At 43.2% G+C, this 15,911-nt stretch overlaps 1 protein-coding gene across 1 annotated transcript in view; it reads right to left on the bottom strand.

The window, feature by feature from the left end:
- Positions 1-15,911, bottom strand: part of dock9b (dedicator of cytokinesis 9b) — a 50,415-nt gene that overhangs the window by 14,517 nt on the left and 19,987 nt on the right. The window contains exons 10-36 of the mRNA XM_078290986.1: positions 15,237-15,311; positions 14,888-15,028; positions 13,685-14,038; positions 12,904-12,986; positions 12,525-12,647; positions 12,314-12,393; positions 12,026-12,213; positions 11,297-11,362; positions 10,946-11,038; positions 10,468-10,579; positions 10,000-10,118; positions 8,617-8,703; positions 8,382-8,471; positions 8,094-8,209; positions 7,482-7,551; positions 6,939-7,064; positions 6,632-6,703; positions 6,089-6,235; positions 5,696-5,779; positions 5,426-5,537; positions 5,101-5,279; positions 4,683-4,790; positions 4,326-4,437; positions 3,659-3,789; positions 1,419-1,533; positions 1,018-1,084; positions 450-497 (exon numbers count right to left, since the gene is read on the bottom strand). Coding sequence (XP_078147112.1) covers positions 450-497; positions 1,018-1,084; positions 1,419-1,533; positions 3,659-3,789; positions 4,326-4,437; positions 4,683-4,790; positions 5,101-5,279; positions 5,426-5,537; positions 5,696-5,779; positions 6,089-6,235; positions 6,632-6,703; positions 6,939-7,064; positions 7,482-7,551; positions 8,094-8,209; positions 8,382-8,471; positions 8,617-8,703; positions 10,000-10,118; positions 10,468-10,579; positions 10,946-11,038; positions 11,297-11,362; positions 12,026-12,213; positions 12,314-12,393; positions 12,525-12,647; positions 12,904-12,986; positions 13,685-14,038; positions 14,888-15,028; positions 15,237-15,311 — 3,098 coding nt within the window. The remainder of the gene's footprint in view (positions 1-449; positions 498-1,017; positions 1,085-1,418; positions 1,534-3,658; positions 3,790-4,325; positions 4,438-4,682; positions 4,791-5,100; positions 5,280-5,425; positions 5,538-5,695; positions 5,780-6,088; positions 6,236-6,631; positions 6,704-6,938; positions 7,065-7,481; positions 7,552-8,093; positions 8,210-8,381; positions 8,472-8,616; positions 8,704-9,999; positions 10,119-10,467; positions 10,580-10,945; positions 11,039-11,296; positions 11,363-12,025; positions 12,214-12,313; positions 12,394-12,524; positions 12,648-12,903; positions 12,987-13,684; positions 14,039-14,887; positions 15,029-15,236; positions 15,312-15,911) is intronic.

The raw sequence follows: 15,911 nt of genomic DNA, 5'->3' as shown, positions 1-15,911 counted from the left end.
TTAGGGCAATATAATGATGCCTCACTGGGGATGTATGGATCAAACGAAAACGGAAAGAAGTCAGACAAAACACAGAGCAGACAAATGAATGGCCGGGGACACACTGAGAAAGTCTGGGCCGTGGTAATGAGGGAAAAATGGCAGCAAAGTGAGGGAGAGAGAAAGCTCTTACCCATGCAGGAGGGGCCTGGGGCCGCGGCATTAACCACAAAACAACTTGCCAGCAGCATTACAGCCAAGAGAACACACCAAAAGCAAGGGTTAAAAGACTCAGTAAGGATCCGGTGTTTGTGAGTCTGTGCGTGGGTGTGAGTCAGTTCTTCAATGCAGATTATCAACACGGTTAGTTTCAGTTCAAGAATTAATATATAGATTGGAAATTGGAGATATGAGATGACATCTCACTTCAAGCTACAATATTTCCTTCAACAGAGCAACATTCACTGTACCTGGCGATGAATCTCTTCCCCATGTATCTGAACTGATGAAGGCAGACTCTGTGGGACAAACACAACAAGTGGAGCTCAGCAAGAGAACATCACTAGACTCATCACCTTACATTCAGTTCAAACTTAGCTATTACTACAACCATACCAATCACCATTAGTATTTTTTATTCCTTATTTATTCATTCTCTGTGCACCTTATTAGTTGTTTTAAAGTTGTTAAACTACTAAAAACTACGAAAAACCACAAAAAAATTAGTCTTAGAGGTATTGGTGTATCATCAAAAAATAGTAGAACGCACACCCAAAGAGGTGCCGACTATTGGCAATGATAGACTATAGAAAAAGAGCTAGCTGAACACTCTTCATCTCTCTTAAAAGAGTGAAATAAATGTTACCGAATACTCCACACCTTTTGGCATTCATTGTATTTTTAGGTGACACACTCTACCCATCTGGTACTCTAAGTGGGTTAAAACAAATGCTAAGAATTATTTCTAGTTATGATTTGACCCAGGTCTGAACCATATGCATATCTATTCACAAAAATGCTGTATAGCTATGTACTTACTCTATTAATGTGAAAAAGTCCATTAGTTCAGTGGGAGCTGCTTTGTTCCAGTATGTGAACAGGGCCTCTGAGGGAAATAAACAAAAAAATAAGACATGATAGCAATAGTAAGAAAAAGTAACTAAATTGTGTGACAGCATGTATGAAATATTGAGAGTAATGGTTCAATTCTCCATTGACTTGCACTAGCATTGCTCACGAATTCCATCCATTTCTCAGACATAAAACTGTGGCATGAGTGAAAGCTTTTCAGATCAATGGGACATGCCTCTAAAAATCAAAACATTTTGAACCTTCTTTTTAAGGCTCTAAAACCATAATTCTGTTTTGTACATTTACTTATTTTCCTTCTTAAACTGGGATAGACTCCTAAACGCAGAGAGTGAGACAGGCTGTCTTACCCTCTGACATGCTCTTGAGGATATGCAGAAAGCACATGAGCAGGTTCTTGATCTCGTCCCGGTCCAGTTTGTCACAGCGCAGTACAGTGCTGCCCAGAGCCGATGCGCACTGGTTCTGGTGATGGGAGGTAGAGAGGGAGACGAAGAGAGAGAGAACAAATGAAAGAGAAACAGGATGAGTCACCCGAAGTGGCTGGCATAGAAGAGTCATAGAAAAACCCAGAATCCAAACATCAAAAAACATCACTGCAAAACCCAAACTTCAGAGATGAGAAATGTCAAGTATTTTCTTTGGGGAATGCGCACAAGAGACAAAAAAAAAAAAAGTACAGTTGTTGCAGCAGCTCTGTGCTTTGAGACTGCAACATCTATAGCAGCTTTGAAGAAACACATTTACAGTTACATTACAGGAGATACAGTAAATGGGAAAGACCCATCAGTAAAAAAAAAACAGGAGAGCACAGCACACACACACTCCCTCATGTGGGACACTCACTCTGGAGAGGAGGAGTTGGATTTTGGATGTACTGTACAGATATCTGCAAACCACAGTGTACTTTATGTCCCGACCGCAAATTTGAATCCAACAAAACCCCCTTCAGCTTCCATTCAAACAAACAAAGTGACCACAGCCAATGAATCCAACCTGGGTAAAAAAAAAAAAAGTAAAAATGTGTCTTTGCATTTGTTTGAAACTGCTTGGAGCACCAGACGGGTGGGGTTTACTGAATCTTGATCATTCTCATAAAGCCAGGAAGGTTTTCAATCACAGAAAATGATACCACATTAACTTTCAAACACTTTCCTGTGATTGTCTAAGCTTTCTGGCACTTACTGTATTGTCTTATGAGGTAAACAGCAGCCAATATTTGCATATAGACTGTTTTCCTGAATATTCTAAAGGGCAGTTTGCTGAACTCTGTACAATTCCGGGAAAGGTGGTCAGAGTGGGATGGAGGGGTTGGGGGTCAAACAGAATACTTGGATAGGAATGTTTTCCTCATTATTTCCATCCACCCCTACAGCTGGAGCAGCCTGGCCCGCAGCTGGCTTGTCGTTATCATTGTCAGTGTCCTGCGGCAGGTCAGGCAGCGGCACGGTGAGGAGGGAGAAGTCCATGGTGACCCGCTTGGCGGCGCGGTTCAGAGGTGGGCCTCGCTCCTCGGGGTCCAGGGGGAGGGGGGGCACGTTGACCGAGTGCCTCCTGGTAAACCTCTCCCTCGGCTGGGGTTGGGAGTTATAGAGCAGGGAGGAGGGGTGTGGGAGGAGAGGATGGGTTCCCGAGGGTGCAGTTAATGGAAACACTTAGGATGAAAGTCGGTGGGTGTGCTGTGCAATCATACTACCTCAATAACGTTTAACCTCGAGAGCAAACTTGATTCACTCACACACCAGAGATGGGGACTCAAGTCAGACTCGAGTCACAGTTTTAATTGCTTGAGACTTGACTTGATGCATGAAGAGAATATTTGAGACTTGACTTGACTTGGGTTCTGGTGACTTGGGACTTGACTCTGACTTGTACTTTGATGACTTGAAAAGGTTTCTAAAGTCTTGACAAAAGATCTTGTGTTTGTGTAAATGACTTAGATTGAAAGTGATGAGATTTGTTCCAGACGACTGAATTTAAATTCTGTTTTCTGATTTTGTATGGAATGATTGAGTTTATTGAAGTTGAAACTGATTATAGAAATCAAACTCATGATGCTCTTACCAAGTTTTTATCCTATTAAAACCATATTGCATTGAAAAATCCGAGATATTTAGTTTTCTTTAAGATATTAAATTGATACTGGACTGGACTTGACTTGGTGTTGACTTGGTAATCTACATTTAGACTTGAGACTTGATTTGAGACTTGTGCCTCAAGACTTGAGACTGACTTGGGACTCGAGCAAAGTTGACTTGGTCACGCCTCTGTCACACACTCTCAACCTTTAGCGTAGAGAAACTCAGATATGAAACCAAACAGTAACAAACCATACAGTAACTCAGCAGCAGATACATGGACGCATACAGAATGAACACAAACATACACATTTCCTCCAGTATCTCAGAAATGATGCAATACCTTATAAGAGCAGGCAACATGAAGTCCAGTCATACATTTTAATATTCCACACACTCTATATTTCCTCTGAGTGCAACCATCTTTAGACACCCTTTATTAAATAATGGAGTGATTCATTAATATTGTAAATGAAGCAGTCACTCAGCCAGCCATCCATCCGTCCTTCTACCTTCTCCAGGGAGTTGGTCTTGTCGCTGCTCTTGTCCAGCAGGCTGTTGCCGGAGTCGGTGGAGACCAGGGAGCCTCTGGAGTCGGCGTGGTGAACCGAGCTGACGTTGGGAGTGGAAGTGTGGGGGGAGGCTGCAGGGACAGAGGGACGCATAACCAAACACACACATTGTTGTAGGTCAGCGCAGGGGAGGACATACACAACTGAATCACTCACCGCTCTCAAGGGAGAATCTACAGAGCACAAGCATACATGGAACAAAACACATTCAGTACATGCAATATTAACACGTTCGATAAAGTGTGGGTTTAGTCAAAAGTTCCTATGTAATGGCAAAAATGATTTATTCATTATTTATTAGTTTTAGTGATAGCAGAGCACCCAGCCAAAAGGGCCACAAGAGGAGGCGCACCTGCTCTATGTTTGAAATTATTTATTTATCATTTGTGACCTAACATTAGTAGTAGTAGTAGTAGTATCTCAATTATTAATTATTGAATCAAAAAGTGCATTTTGGTTGAACATTTTTCGTAAAATGAGTCCCCTCTAAAGTTAAATAAGCTTGGGTTCACGGCGTTTGGTCACCTTCAAGGTAAGGATGAGGCATAAGGTCTCCAGTGAGGTTAAAGTACCGTCTCTGTGTGGAGGTAGAGGAGAGGGGTTGTACCTGTTCCGGAGATGACCCCAAACACATCTTTGTGAAGAGCGTTTTCTAGGCAGCTCCCGGGTTTCTGAGGAGTCACCATGGAGTTCGGCACCAGAGAGTCTTCCCTGGTGTTCTGGTGACGGAAAGCAAGCGGCAGCAACAAGGTATGAGTGAGAAAGTATTCAGGTTTCCAGTTCAAGTGAGGATGCTAATAGTGCTTGGCAAACATTAAAGAGAGTGGCAAGTCAAGCTGGCAGATTAATCCAGTACAGGACATAATTACAGATTCAGAGAGGCAGCAGGTCATTTTGTTTAACTACGCAGGCACCAGGAATGCAAGCTGCTATTCAGTATTGAACCACTAGGTGTCAGGCTTACACTGTGGTTGCCGAGGGGGGCGGACTCCTTGACGTTGAGCCTGTAGACATTCTCCTGGAGCAGGCCGAACAGCGGGAGGTAGAGGGTGGCAAGTCTGGCCTGCTGGCTCTGGAATTACATAGGTGTTCATGAGTCATAGAGTCATAAAACTATGAAATTCAGATAGATTTCAAACTTAAATCCAACCAATAAAGAATTTACCAGGCTCAATTCCTTTTAAACTCAGAGAGACTGATCCAAAACCTGTGCCATATGAAAATACCCGTTGGGCCGTGGCATATACAAGGCTGCCAAGGAATGAGCTATGATGTGCCAAATGGCTTTCTCTTCCCATGTATACTACATCTGACATATGCTCTGATAAAAAAGAAAGGACTTTAACAGAACAGTAGGGCGGCTGGGAGCTGAAGAAACTCACTTTAGCAGCGTAGCGGTCGTCGAAAGTGTGTTTGATCATCAGGCTCTTGAGCACCTGAATGGCGATCTGGCGGATCTCTCTGAACTCCTGGAGAGCCCCGCCCACCTCCCTCAGCAGCAGCCCCACCAAGAAGTGGTTTCGACAGAAGTCATCCGTCAGAGAATAGTCCAGCTGAAGATCTGTAGCGGGCATCAATCAATCAATCAATAGGATTAACATTGTATTAAAGATAGGACGCCATCAAAGCAGAGGGGATAAGAGAATGGGATGCAGAGAATATGAGATGTGCTCCGCTTAGATGAAAAGTGACGTTCTGCAGTTTTACCTTGGAACCTCTGGATTCTGCCTTTTCCGAAGGGCATGGGCAGATTGAGAGGGACATAGTGTTCATGGTTGCATACGACCCGCAGGAACTCAAACTTAAACTCATACAGAGTCTGGAAGAAAAGAAAACACAAAAAACTATGAAAAACCAACATTACTGTAATACCTTTTCTCCACCTATCTCCATTGACAAATTAAGTGCTGTGTAACCCGTAAGAGGCTTAAAGTACAGTATACGGCTTTAAATTAGCTTTAACTTCAGCCTGTTCACCTTGGGGTCTCCGGGTACAAAGCAGTTCATATAGTTGTTGATCTGTTTGAAGACGAAGCCTCTGTCCATGAAGGTGAAGCAGCGCTGGGTGAAAAGTGAACAAATGTAGTGAGTGGACAGATACAGAACAACAGCATTATAAATCTAACATAACAGATGTGGTGATTTATTTTTAAACCCAGTCTGCAAACCAAATTATGCTTGTGGGAAATTAAAGAATTTAACTGAATTATTGTTTTTTTTAATCGTATTCAATCTGTTGTAGAGATGGTTTATTCCTAACACCATAATGTTTCACATTTTCACGTTTGCCCAGACCACAGAGCAATTTTTCAAGCTCATCTAAATATTAAAGCACAATACTGCATTGCAGGTACTGGGAGGAGTGCCAACCTTAATGAAAACTGCCAGGCTGTGGTTGGCATTGCGAGCCGCATCCAGGTTGTCCTTGTATTTCTGAGTGATGTGTGGCATCAGCATATTGACCAAGGTCTCCACTGCATGGTAGAACGATGCTGAAAAACGCTGGTTCCTCGAGAGCTGGGCGAGAAAAGAGAAAAGGGGAAGAGAGGATTAAAGCTTGGAGGAGAGGAGAGGAGAGGAGAGGAGAGGAGAGGGGAGGAGAGGGGAGGAGAGGGGAAAGGAGGAGAGGAGAGGAGAGGAGAGGAGAGATGAGGGGAGGAGAGGAGAGGAGAGGAGAGGAGAGGGGAGGGGAGGGGAGGAGAGGAGAGGAGAAAGGAGGAGGAGAGGAGAGGAGAAAGGAGGAGAGGAGAGGGGAGGAGAGGAGAGGAGAGGAGAGGAGAGGAGAGGAGAGGAGAGGAGAGGAGAGGGGAGGGGATGGGAGAGGAGGGGAGGAGAGGAGAGGAGAGGAGAAAGGAGGAGAGGGGAGGAGAGGGGAGGGGAGGGGAGGAGAGGAGAGAGCAAAACAAGCCCTACCTTGACCTTTCCACTCTCTATCAGATGTTGAGCCATTGATTTCACCAGAGCTTCAAAGAAGTACCATGAGTGCTGCAACACAAACACTGAGTCAACACATGAAAATATACTGTGGTATACTGTATACTGCAAGTTCATTTCCAAAACAATAAGGACTTAAGTTACCCTTTATCCTTTAAAAAGTAACATAATTTGTTTCTGTACTATCAGCCATTTTGTAAGAATAGGAGTCGCTTCTCTTTTTGGAATGAAAATCTTCATACACATACAAATACAGATCAGGAACCAATAGCAGCAGTTGGGCTACCTTCAGCAGTTTGTTGCTAGTAAGGAAGTCGGTGGATGGCTTGAGTATGGCTGTCATGGCTTTAGCCAGCTCTTCATGAACTGTTTTAACATTGGTGGAGGTGTACAGCTCTGGCTTAAACACAAACTGAGGGGGGAGAGAGCAAAAATCACATATTGCAAGTGTACAGTAGTACATTAGTAGTAAATACATACTGTGCTACTGGTGTACTACTACAGTATTTATATGTAAAACTCACTTTTATAGACTTGTTTTTGAGTATTTTTTTTTTTTGTCCTCGCTTTTTATGAATTGCTTTTATATTTATTGCTTTTTGTTTTTATCTACTCCTTTGTAATGGTGTTTTGAAAAGTGCAATAAACATTATTATGATTCTTCTTATTATTAATGTTGTAGCGTACTAGTAGAGTCAAGATACAAACATTTTTCATCCTAAACTGTTAAGATACTGAGTATGGTTATAGTGAAATATTATATAATAAAATATAGAAACATTCTATCATCTATAGTATGATTATAGTATAGTATAGAATAATATTGCACCTTAACATAAGATCTCAGGTAATGCTCCAGCCCCTCTTCATGGCACTGTGCTACAACATGAACCATCACCCTGGATAGAAAGAGAGAGCGAGAGAGAGAGAGAGAGAGAGAGAGAGAGAGAGAGAGAGAGAGAGAGAGAGAAATGGATAATGACACAAAAAACATAAGAGAAAGAGAAAGGAGGAATCGAAGCCAGCTAGAAAGAACAATCCTGTGATAAGAGTTACACAGTTATTCTAAGGCACCGACACCTCATTTAAACACTACCTACAGAGCTTCAAAGACTCGCCACAGCTGAGATATAAAACACACGCATGCAGTGTGGAAGCCGTAGGTGGGAGTGTCTAATGACTGAAAGGGTTCAGACGAGCGAAGAGAAGCGGGGGGAACTGGCTCCTTTGGAATGAGAACAGGATGAAAGCGTCATTATTATAATTTTCTACGGTTTCAGCTTGTTAAAACAGAGCGAATATAGAATTCTCAATCCTGACCGCAGTTAATGCAAGAGAAAATATTGCTGTATCACATAGCTTTCTGCTACTGGGAACCAGGTATTTCATGCTTGTGTGTGATGCTTCTGTGTGTGTGTGTGTGTGTGTGTGTGCGTCTTGCCTGGTCACGTTGACAGCTACGTCCTCATGTGTGGCTCTGGTCAGGACGCGGAACAGCTGGTTGAGGATGGTGGGCAGGAAGTTGACCATCACATGACTTTCCATGGCATGGAGACTCTGGGGAGAGAGAGAGAGAGAGAGAGAGAAATAAAGAAAGTAAGAAAAATAAACAAAGATGCATTGCAAAAGAGAGGCTGTGTTTGATAGAACAAGTAGAAAAGGGTGTGTTGTGTTTTCCTTGGAGCATTAGACATGAGGGAAGAAATGTGGTTGTGATAGCTGTGAACACCTTCAGGTATTTGATCAGCTCCCCCTCTGAGGCCTGTTCTGACGTCTCCATGCTCTGACAGTGGTGGAAGAAGTTATGCAGGTGTTGATCCTGAAGGGAACGCATCATTATTTTAATACTGATTCCATTTTTCGTGAACATCTTAAGGGCATTTAGCTGATGCTTTTATCCAGTCCATATACAGTACATATGCATGCAGATGGAAGGATGGATGGATGAAAATATTTATAACTACCTGAGTGTAAACTGTGGAAACCAGGTGAGTAGAGACTTTGAACAGGGGTTTCCCTCCATCTACCCACTTGATCTCTGGGCCAGAGTGCTGAAATGACAAATGGGCAAAGACAAAACACATTACTGCACTGCATGCTGAATGAAATCCACACTGCGTAGAAATTTAAGGAAATTGGCATCTCTGGAATGTCAAAACACGTATGATATAGTATATGTGTGACAAGTCAGTGAGGACAGCTGAACTACAACATGGTGATGGAAAAAAACAGGATTTAAAATGGCCACATGGCTTCACTGTTCATTTTCTTAGACAGCTTTAAATTGGATTGAATTGCCAACTGATTCATGCCTTTTTATTTGTGAGTCTATTTTGATCCGTAGACTGTGTCACCACAAAAAGTTATTAGTCGCCTCCAAAATGCTTGGCAAGTGTGCTTTGTGCTCTCATGGAAAACCTCAAAATCTTATTTTAAAATTGCAATAAAAATGTCTAAAATGCCAGTAAATTTTAAACTGGAATTAGAATATGCAACAGGCCCCATGATGGACCATGGTCTTCAACATCTTCTGTACTAAAAAGTACTAAAGTTTTAGGACTAAAGTACTAAAAAAAACAATAAACATCTATGTCTATGCAAAAATAAACAAACATACATGCATGCAGGTAGAGGTTCAGCTTCTTATTCAAAGACACTTCAGTGGACACACTGGCTGTTGCAAGGATCCATAACAGAATAAATACAATGCTAAATAAATAAATCCCTGGAATAGTGAAGCTAGACAGAAAAACTTGTTTTTGTGTTCATTTTTTCCTGCGGCAGTCTTAACCTACCACTACATTACAAAAAAACATCTTGTAAGCTCACTATTGGCTAATCTTGCTTCAGAAAATTGCTTCTTGTACAGGCAGTTAAGTCCAAAATGCTTATTCTATGAGTCATTTTATTAATTTATACTAATGTAAATTTACAGTATACCCAGTAGTCCAACCTCAAAGAAACGATGCTGTGAAGTGCCTCACTGGTGAGTTGCCATGGGTGAATGTTAATTTTAATGGATTACATTTGAATATTAATCAAATTTCATAGGCATTTGATGTGAAAGCCTATTGGATCTCTATGAGGTCCCAATCCAATCATAGCTAATAAGATAAACATCGAAAGATAATCTCTCATCCAATAACCATTGGTTGCATCTGATCCTATAGTAATGAGAGAAAATAGTCTTGGCCTCACTAAATCCCCTGAAAACCGGTTTGGAAAAGTGTTTGGCTCTTGAGTGTTTCACTTACAGAGCATTAACATCCGTGACTTAAAAGTGCACAGTCAAATCCCTCCAGAACTTCCTCCCCTCTACTCCCCCCCCCGCCACCACTCTCGGTTACCTTGGTGACGCCATCCTGGGAGCCGAGGTACCCGGCGGGCAGATTGGCGGCGACGGGCATCTGCTGTTCGTTCATGATGACCCTGCCATCCCTCAGCAGGGGCAGCCAGGCTGAACCCACTGTGGAGCGAGAGCAGGTACAGTGAAGAAGTGAAGAAAAGAGAGATAAGAGAGGAACGCTTCAGGGAAGACATGCAGTGTGTGTGGGAATTAATGCAGTGCTTTGTAAAGTCAACATGGTGATCAAACCATGGCATTTTAATTGAACTGTATCGTGCAGTCGAGGGTATACGCAGGTATATGTTGTATACCCACCTCCTTTTCTGAGTATACTCACTTAGTATACTCACACAGTCTATTTATCATTATAATATATTGGATTTTGGGATCCCAGTATACTCATCTTCCCTCAGCAGGACACCAACTTCTCCAATTACAACTACCTAGATGACTGAAAGCTGCAGCCTACCTGGAGCCTCCACCAGGTCTTTCTTCTTGCTGTTGCTGTCGCAGCTAACGTGGTAAAAGGTGAAGAGAAGGTGGTGCTTCTCATGCAGCTGAGTAGGCAGCTCTATCTTTATCTGAAAGAGAGGAAAAAACACACATCCTGGGCTTGGTTCCCTGATACAGAGGAAGCTTTTGTTCAGGAAAATGAAAGTGAAGAACGCCTGTGGAGCATTTCCATTGAGGATTTATGTTGAACCGTGCTCAAACAACATGAGAAGAGATGAGAGGCGTTGCCTTAAATACAAATGAATGCATTATTATTTTTTATTCTGAGCGCGTCACGCCTCTTCCTTTCCCCATTGAGGGTTTTCAGCCATTAATTTTACTTGTATTAAGCACGTATGGATATCAACTAAACTAATAAAGGTCAATTGCAATTTTGTATTAGAGATTAAAGAATAGAAGCAGCATATGAAGCATGGATGGATGTCTCCTCTCACCTCATCGTAGAACTCAGGGTTCTGCTGGTGGTGCAGGACGGCTGCATAGGCCTGCTTAGTAAACAGAGGACCTCCTGGATGACCATAGATACACTGAGAGAGAGAGAGAGAGAGAGAGAGAGAGAGAGAGAGAGAGAGAGAGAGAGAGAGAGAGAGATAGTACATGTTTTTCAACCAAATAATTAATCCTCTCAATAGGGTTTGAATGTATAAACTGCTGTTTTCTGGTTTTTAGAATATTACATTTTGTATTCTGCTTTGGCAACATTGTTCCCGATAAACAGTCATGCCCATAAAGTAACAAAATTGAGTATTGAGTGTGTTCAGCAGTTGGTGGTACAGTAAATGCACCTTCAGTGGCTGGGCATCGTCCTCGTCAGAATCCTTGAATTCAATGCAAACTGCAATATTCCTTGCCTGAATAGGAGGGACAAAAAAAAAGAAAAACGCGAGATTATTATGGGGAAGAGAGAACCAGTTCCAACTTATTTATACCCCTACTGGCCTGGAACCAATTCCTGCCAGATCCTTCTGTCTTGTGCCTGTCATTGTCCATTTCAGCTCTCCAACTGACTCAATAAAATAAGGAAAATGTTCAAGGGAGCGGACTGCTAAATCTCCTTTAAAATGAGAGAGGGCGGAGAGAGGAAGAGAGAGAGACAGAAGAGAGTTGGTTTCCTATATAGAGCTGACCCAGGGAAAACAACAACCCTGCATTAATGTATTAATCAGAAGCCGCTGCTGTGGGTAAAGATAATTCTATCCAGCTCTGCTGCTTGGCTGAACAGTCCTTAAACCTGTGCCAGTGCTCTCATCAGCTTAACAGGAACATAAAATCATCATAAAAGCACGTCAGCCAAACAAAAGCATTACCTCTCCAAAAAAAAAGTATAAGTCATATGTATTGGAATGATATTTTATGTGCCAATGGATTGTGGAGATCACATAAGCATTCAACAAAAAGCTCAGTTAGGCTGTAGCACAAGGGATAGTAGGGATGGGACAATATATCGAATTTCGATATATCGTCCCATCCCTAAGGGCATTAAATCCGATGTGATGATATGCATCCTTGGGTACCTTAGCGAAGGATTTCTGCCCGTCATATTTGAGGTGCTTTGGGTAGACGTAGAGGTGGTTGTTGTAGATGGTGAAGGGTTGGGAACACTTAGCGATGCAGGGCACGAACTCCTCCACCTCCAGGAGGGCGCTGCCCGGCCCGTTCCCTTCAAAGCTCCTCACAGGGATGTAGGAGGAGGTGACACAATCTGGAGAAAAGGAAGCAAGAGGAGGTTACAGGGTTTGAGGTCAAAATCAGTCATATAGACGGTTATAAGTAATCTTAAAAAATATATTTTGAGGGCTTACTGGTTACATCAGGGGCCACGTTGTCAATAGTTACATCCAAGTTCCCCAAGATCACGGGAAGTTTGGCCATTTTCTCTGGCCTGTTCGGAAAAGAGAGAAAGGAACGCCAATTATAAAAAAACTATCAAAACCAGTGACAGGGATTTTCTGAAGAGTGACTGCTGAAGAGAAACAAAGAGAGGGAAAGGAGAAAAAGAAGGGGAAAACTTACTTTCTGACGTCAGTCAGCAGTTTGAACATGTCCTCGTCTGACAGCTTGCTGCTGTCCTGTCTGTAAAGAGCTGAGAAGCGAGCGCTTTTGTCCAGAGTTCCCGACGCGTCTTTGAACACAGGCCTGCCGAGACGGGGAGAAAAAATACATTGAATCCACTGAAGAAGAAAGAAACAAATTCACATTCTACATGAGCAGCAGCAGATGTACACCCCCCAAAACACTACTCTTCCCTCAGTTGACAGTTTCCCATTCGGTTTGTGTGCAAGTAAGTGAAGACAGCAATTCCCTAGACCAAAACTTAGAGCTATATCTCTTCCTCGTCAACACAGAGAGTGAGAATTACAGAGCAGAATGACGGCGGAGAGATTTTCAGTACCTTGCCGCCCAGGCAAAGGGCATCCTGTACTGTCCCAGTCTGCTGCAGGCTGTCTTAGCGTTCTTCAACACCTTCTGGGCCATCTGGTCAAGCAGAGAGGGGATTCATTTTTAATGCCTCAGATTAATCAGCCAAGTTGCCTAACAGCACACGGTTATTTACAGCAACAGACTGGGGGAGCAGTTGCAGAGGGATGGAGGGTTACACACACACACACACACACACACACATATTCACACCCAGGAACTGGCCAGCACATAAACAGCCTTCTGCTGTTGGCAACTGGGCGGCTTCAGTGGAACAGCTGGGAGGTTAAGCGCCTTGCTCAAGAGCACCTTGACAGCAGCTGCTAAGGCTCTGTCTTGTGTGTCTTGCTCACTTCCCAGGCAGTCTGGGAGTTAGAATGGGCCACATCCCAGCCACAAGCGTGCATCCCTAACCATCGAGCTTGTATGTTTTGTTTTCACATGCCTGATAATTCACACAAATATTACTTCATCATACCATACGACATATTGCTGTTGTGGAGTGAAAACCTTGTATCTCCAAAATGTCAACTTTTCAAGAAGCAAGAAAAACAGCCTTATTTTTGCTTGACGAACAGTAGTTTTGTTTATCTACTGTATAATTGGTTTTGAAAAGTTTCCATATACCCAAGGTTTGTAGAATTTTCTCAACCCATAGAGGAACATGTAATCCTTCAATTCATGGAAAGCACCAAAATTGGAAGTACGAGGTTTTCACCCACCAACGCTCTCTGTACAATCTATGATCTCTGTACCTTGGCTGAGTCGGAGCTCTTCATGTAGGGCTCGGTGCAGTGGGTGATCCCCCCCTGCAGGACCTTCTCAATCCTGGCCACCAGGAAGATCTCTGGGTGGGGGCAGGTGACTGAGAACACCCCCTGTCTGGGGTACTGAAGAGCACCCTCCGGGAGACTGCTGCCCGGTCTGAGGCCACCCAGGGGACCGTCACCGCCGCCCCCGTTGATGTGTGGGTCCGTCCCGCTACCAGAACCCGAAGACGAGGTCATTTGTCGGACCAAAGGGTGGTTGAGATCCACGTGGAAGTCGGCCGAGATCTTTCTGCTGTTCTGGACGTCGAAGAGGGACACGACCACGTAGAAGGGCTCCACCTAGGGGTGCAGGGAGGAGAGGACAGTAAATATCTTTGTGGTGAGAGAGGCAAGATGAGAGAGACAGAGAGAGAGAAGGGAAAGGGTAAAAAAGAAAGTAAGAATTCAAGGGATACTCAACCTCCCTAATGCGCTTCCCATTTTTCCATCAAGTCAAAATGTATCATTGATGTAATTCATCTTTCCATACACTCTTTCCACCATGCCTTTCCATTACACAAAGCCATTTGTGTGTGTGTGTGTGTGTGTGTGTGTGTGTGTGTGTGCATGAGTGAGTGCACACACATTTATGCTTTGGGCATGTGTGTGTGTGTGTGTGTTCTGAGCAGCAGAGGTAATGGCTGTGGTTTCCCAGCTGAGTGCTACTGCAGCCCTTCTCCCACAGAGCCAGAGACCTCGGGGAGTGACAGCAGGAAACCAGCCTCAGACTGGTGCTAATGCATGGTGGGAGGCCCAGGCTGGTTGCCATGGCAGTGGCCATTTCCTGTGCCAACAGCATTGGTATTGGCGTGGGCCAGCCAAGTAGGCCATCTGAACTGTCTGTGATCTTCTTAACTGATTTAGACCTCGCCCTCATTTGCTGAAGCACATTTCCCAGAATTATGTGAAAAGTGTGTGTTTCCATTCTTGCATGTGCATGCGCATCAATTGGAAGTGTGCCTACTTGAGTCAACTCTCACACACACACACACACACACACACACACACTATAACTATTGCAGGCAGGGTGGGCTTTCAGTTATACCGTAGCAAACATAATAGTGGCCAAGCAGCAGAGCAGTGAAGACAGACTGCAGTTTTAACACTTCATTTCCAACTGAATGAGATTGATTTGTCACTGAAACATACATTTGTTGTTGGCCCCTCTTCGTTTTCAGCCACACAGCTCTGCAGGTTGAAGGAGAGGTCGTGACAGCTGACCAGCACTCTCTTCCCAAACTTCTCTTCAAACTGCCGCACGTCCGGCTCGATCCCCGAGAAGTCCAGTTTCTATGGAAACATCAGCTGTTATCAAAAGGCTCAAAGTATAATCGTTGCCACAACAAAAGCCTTTACTCATGAAATCCATAAAACAGCATTTTTTTAAGATTAGCTGATCCAGAGGAAAACAGACTGTGATGCTAATGTTAGGATTTAGACAATGTTATATTCAATATGGGATGCATAGGGCTTTGTAGTCAGGCATTATTTTGCTCACCTGTGTGTCCGGGTCCAAAGTGAACAGTTTGAGGCGAGCTTCACTCCTCATTTTGGATTCAATATCTCTGGCAGTCTGTTGAAAACAAAGCAGGAAATACATTTCAGCATCTTTGAATAGATTATTATTCATTAAGGAAGTGGGATGGAAATGATCATGCTGTCCATATCAAAGGCTCAAGTTAAAAGATAAACTCAACAATGTGATATAACCAGGATATCCAAGGACAGTGTAGATATTCAGTACTGTCAGTGTACAAAACAATGTTGAGTTGCATCACCCTTGGCCATTAGTCCATATCTGAAGACTTTTTTTTACTGCTAAGCCAATAAATATGGCAGGAGTCTCAAACTTATGTCCATTAACACACTATGAATATGACAAACATGTGTATACTTGTGTGAACCAAGAACTGTATTCACATACTAATTTGGCAAACTCTTTGGTTCTCAATTTCACATACATTTCCACTCCTATGGTATAGAAGTTGCCTTTACAGTTACAGCAAACCAGAGTATGCCTTTAAATGTTTGTTTTCAAACTGCCACGTTCCTCTGCTGAACAATTCTGCAGTATCTAGTGTGTTGGCTTCATCTGGCCTCTGCATTTGGAGGCCATACACATAATACCAGATGTCAGCTTGGTTAGCACCAACAGGAAAAAGCAAGGCTGCTC

Source organism: Centroberyx gerrardi, chromosome 21 (assembly GCF_048128805.1).
Source record: "Centroberyx gerrardi isolate f3 chromosome 21, fCenGer3.hap1.cur.20231027, whole genome shotgun sequence".
NCBI classification, from domain to species: Eukaryota; Metazoa; Chordata; class Actinopteri; order Beryciformes; family Berycidae; genus Centroberyx; species Centroberyx gerrardi.
The sequence above is the reverse complement of the archived record's forward strand: the minus strand, read 5'-3'. Positions and strand labels throughout refer to the sequence as shown.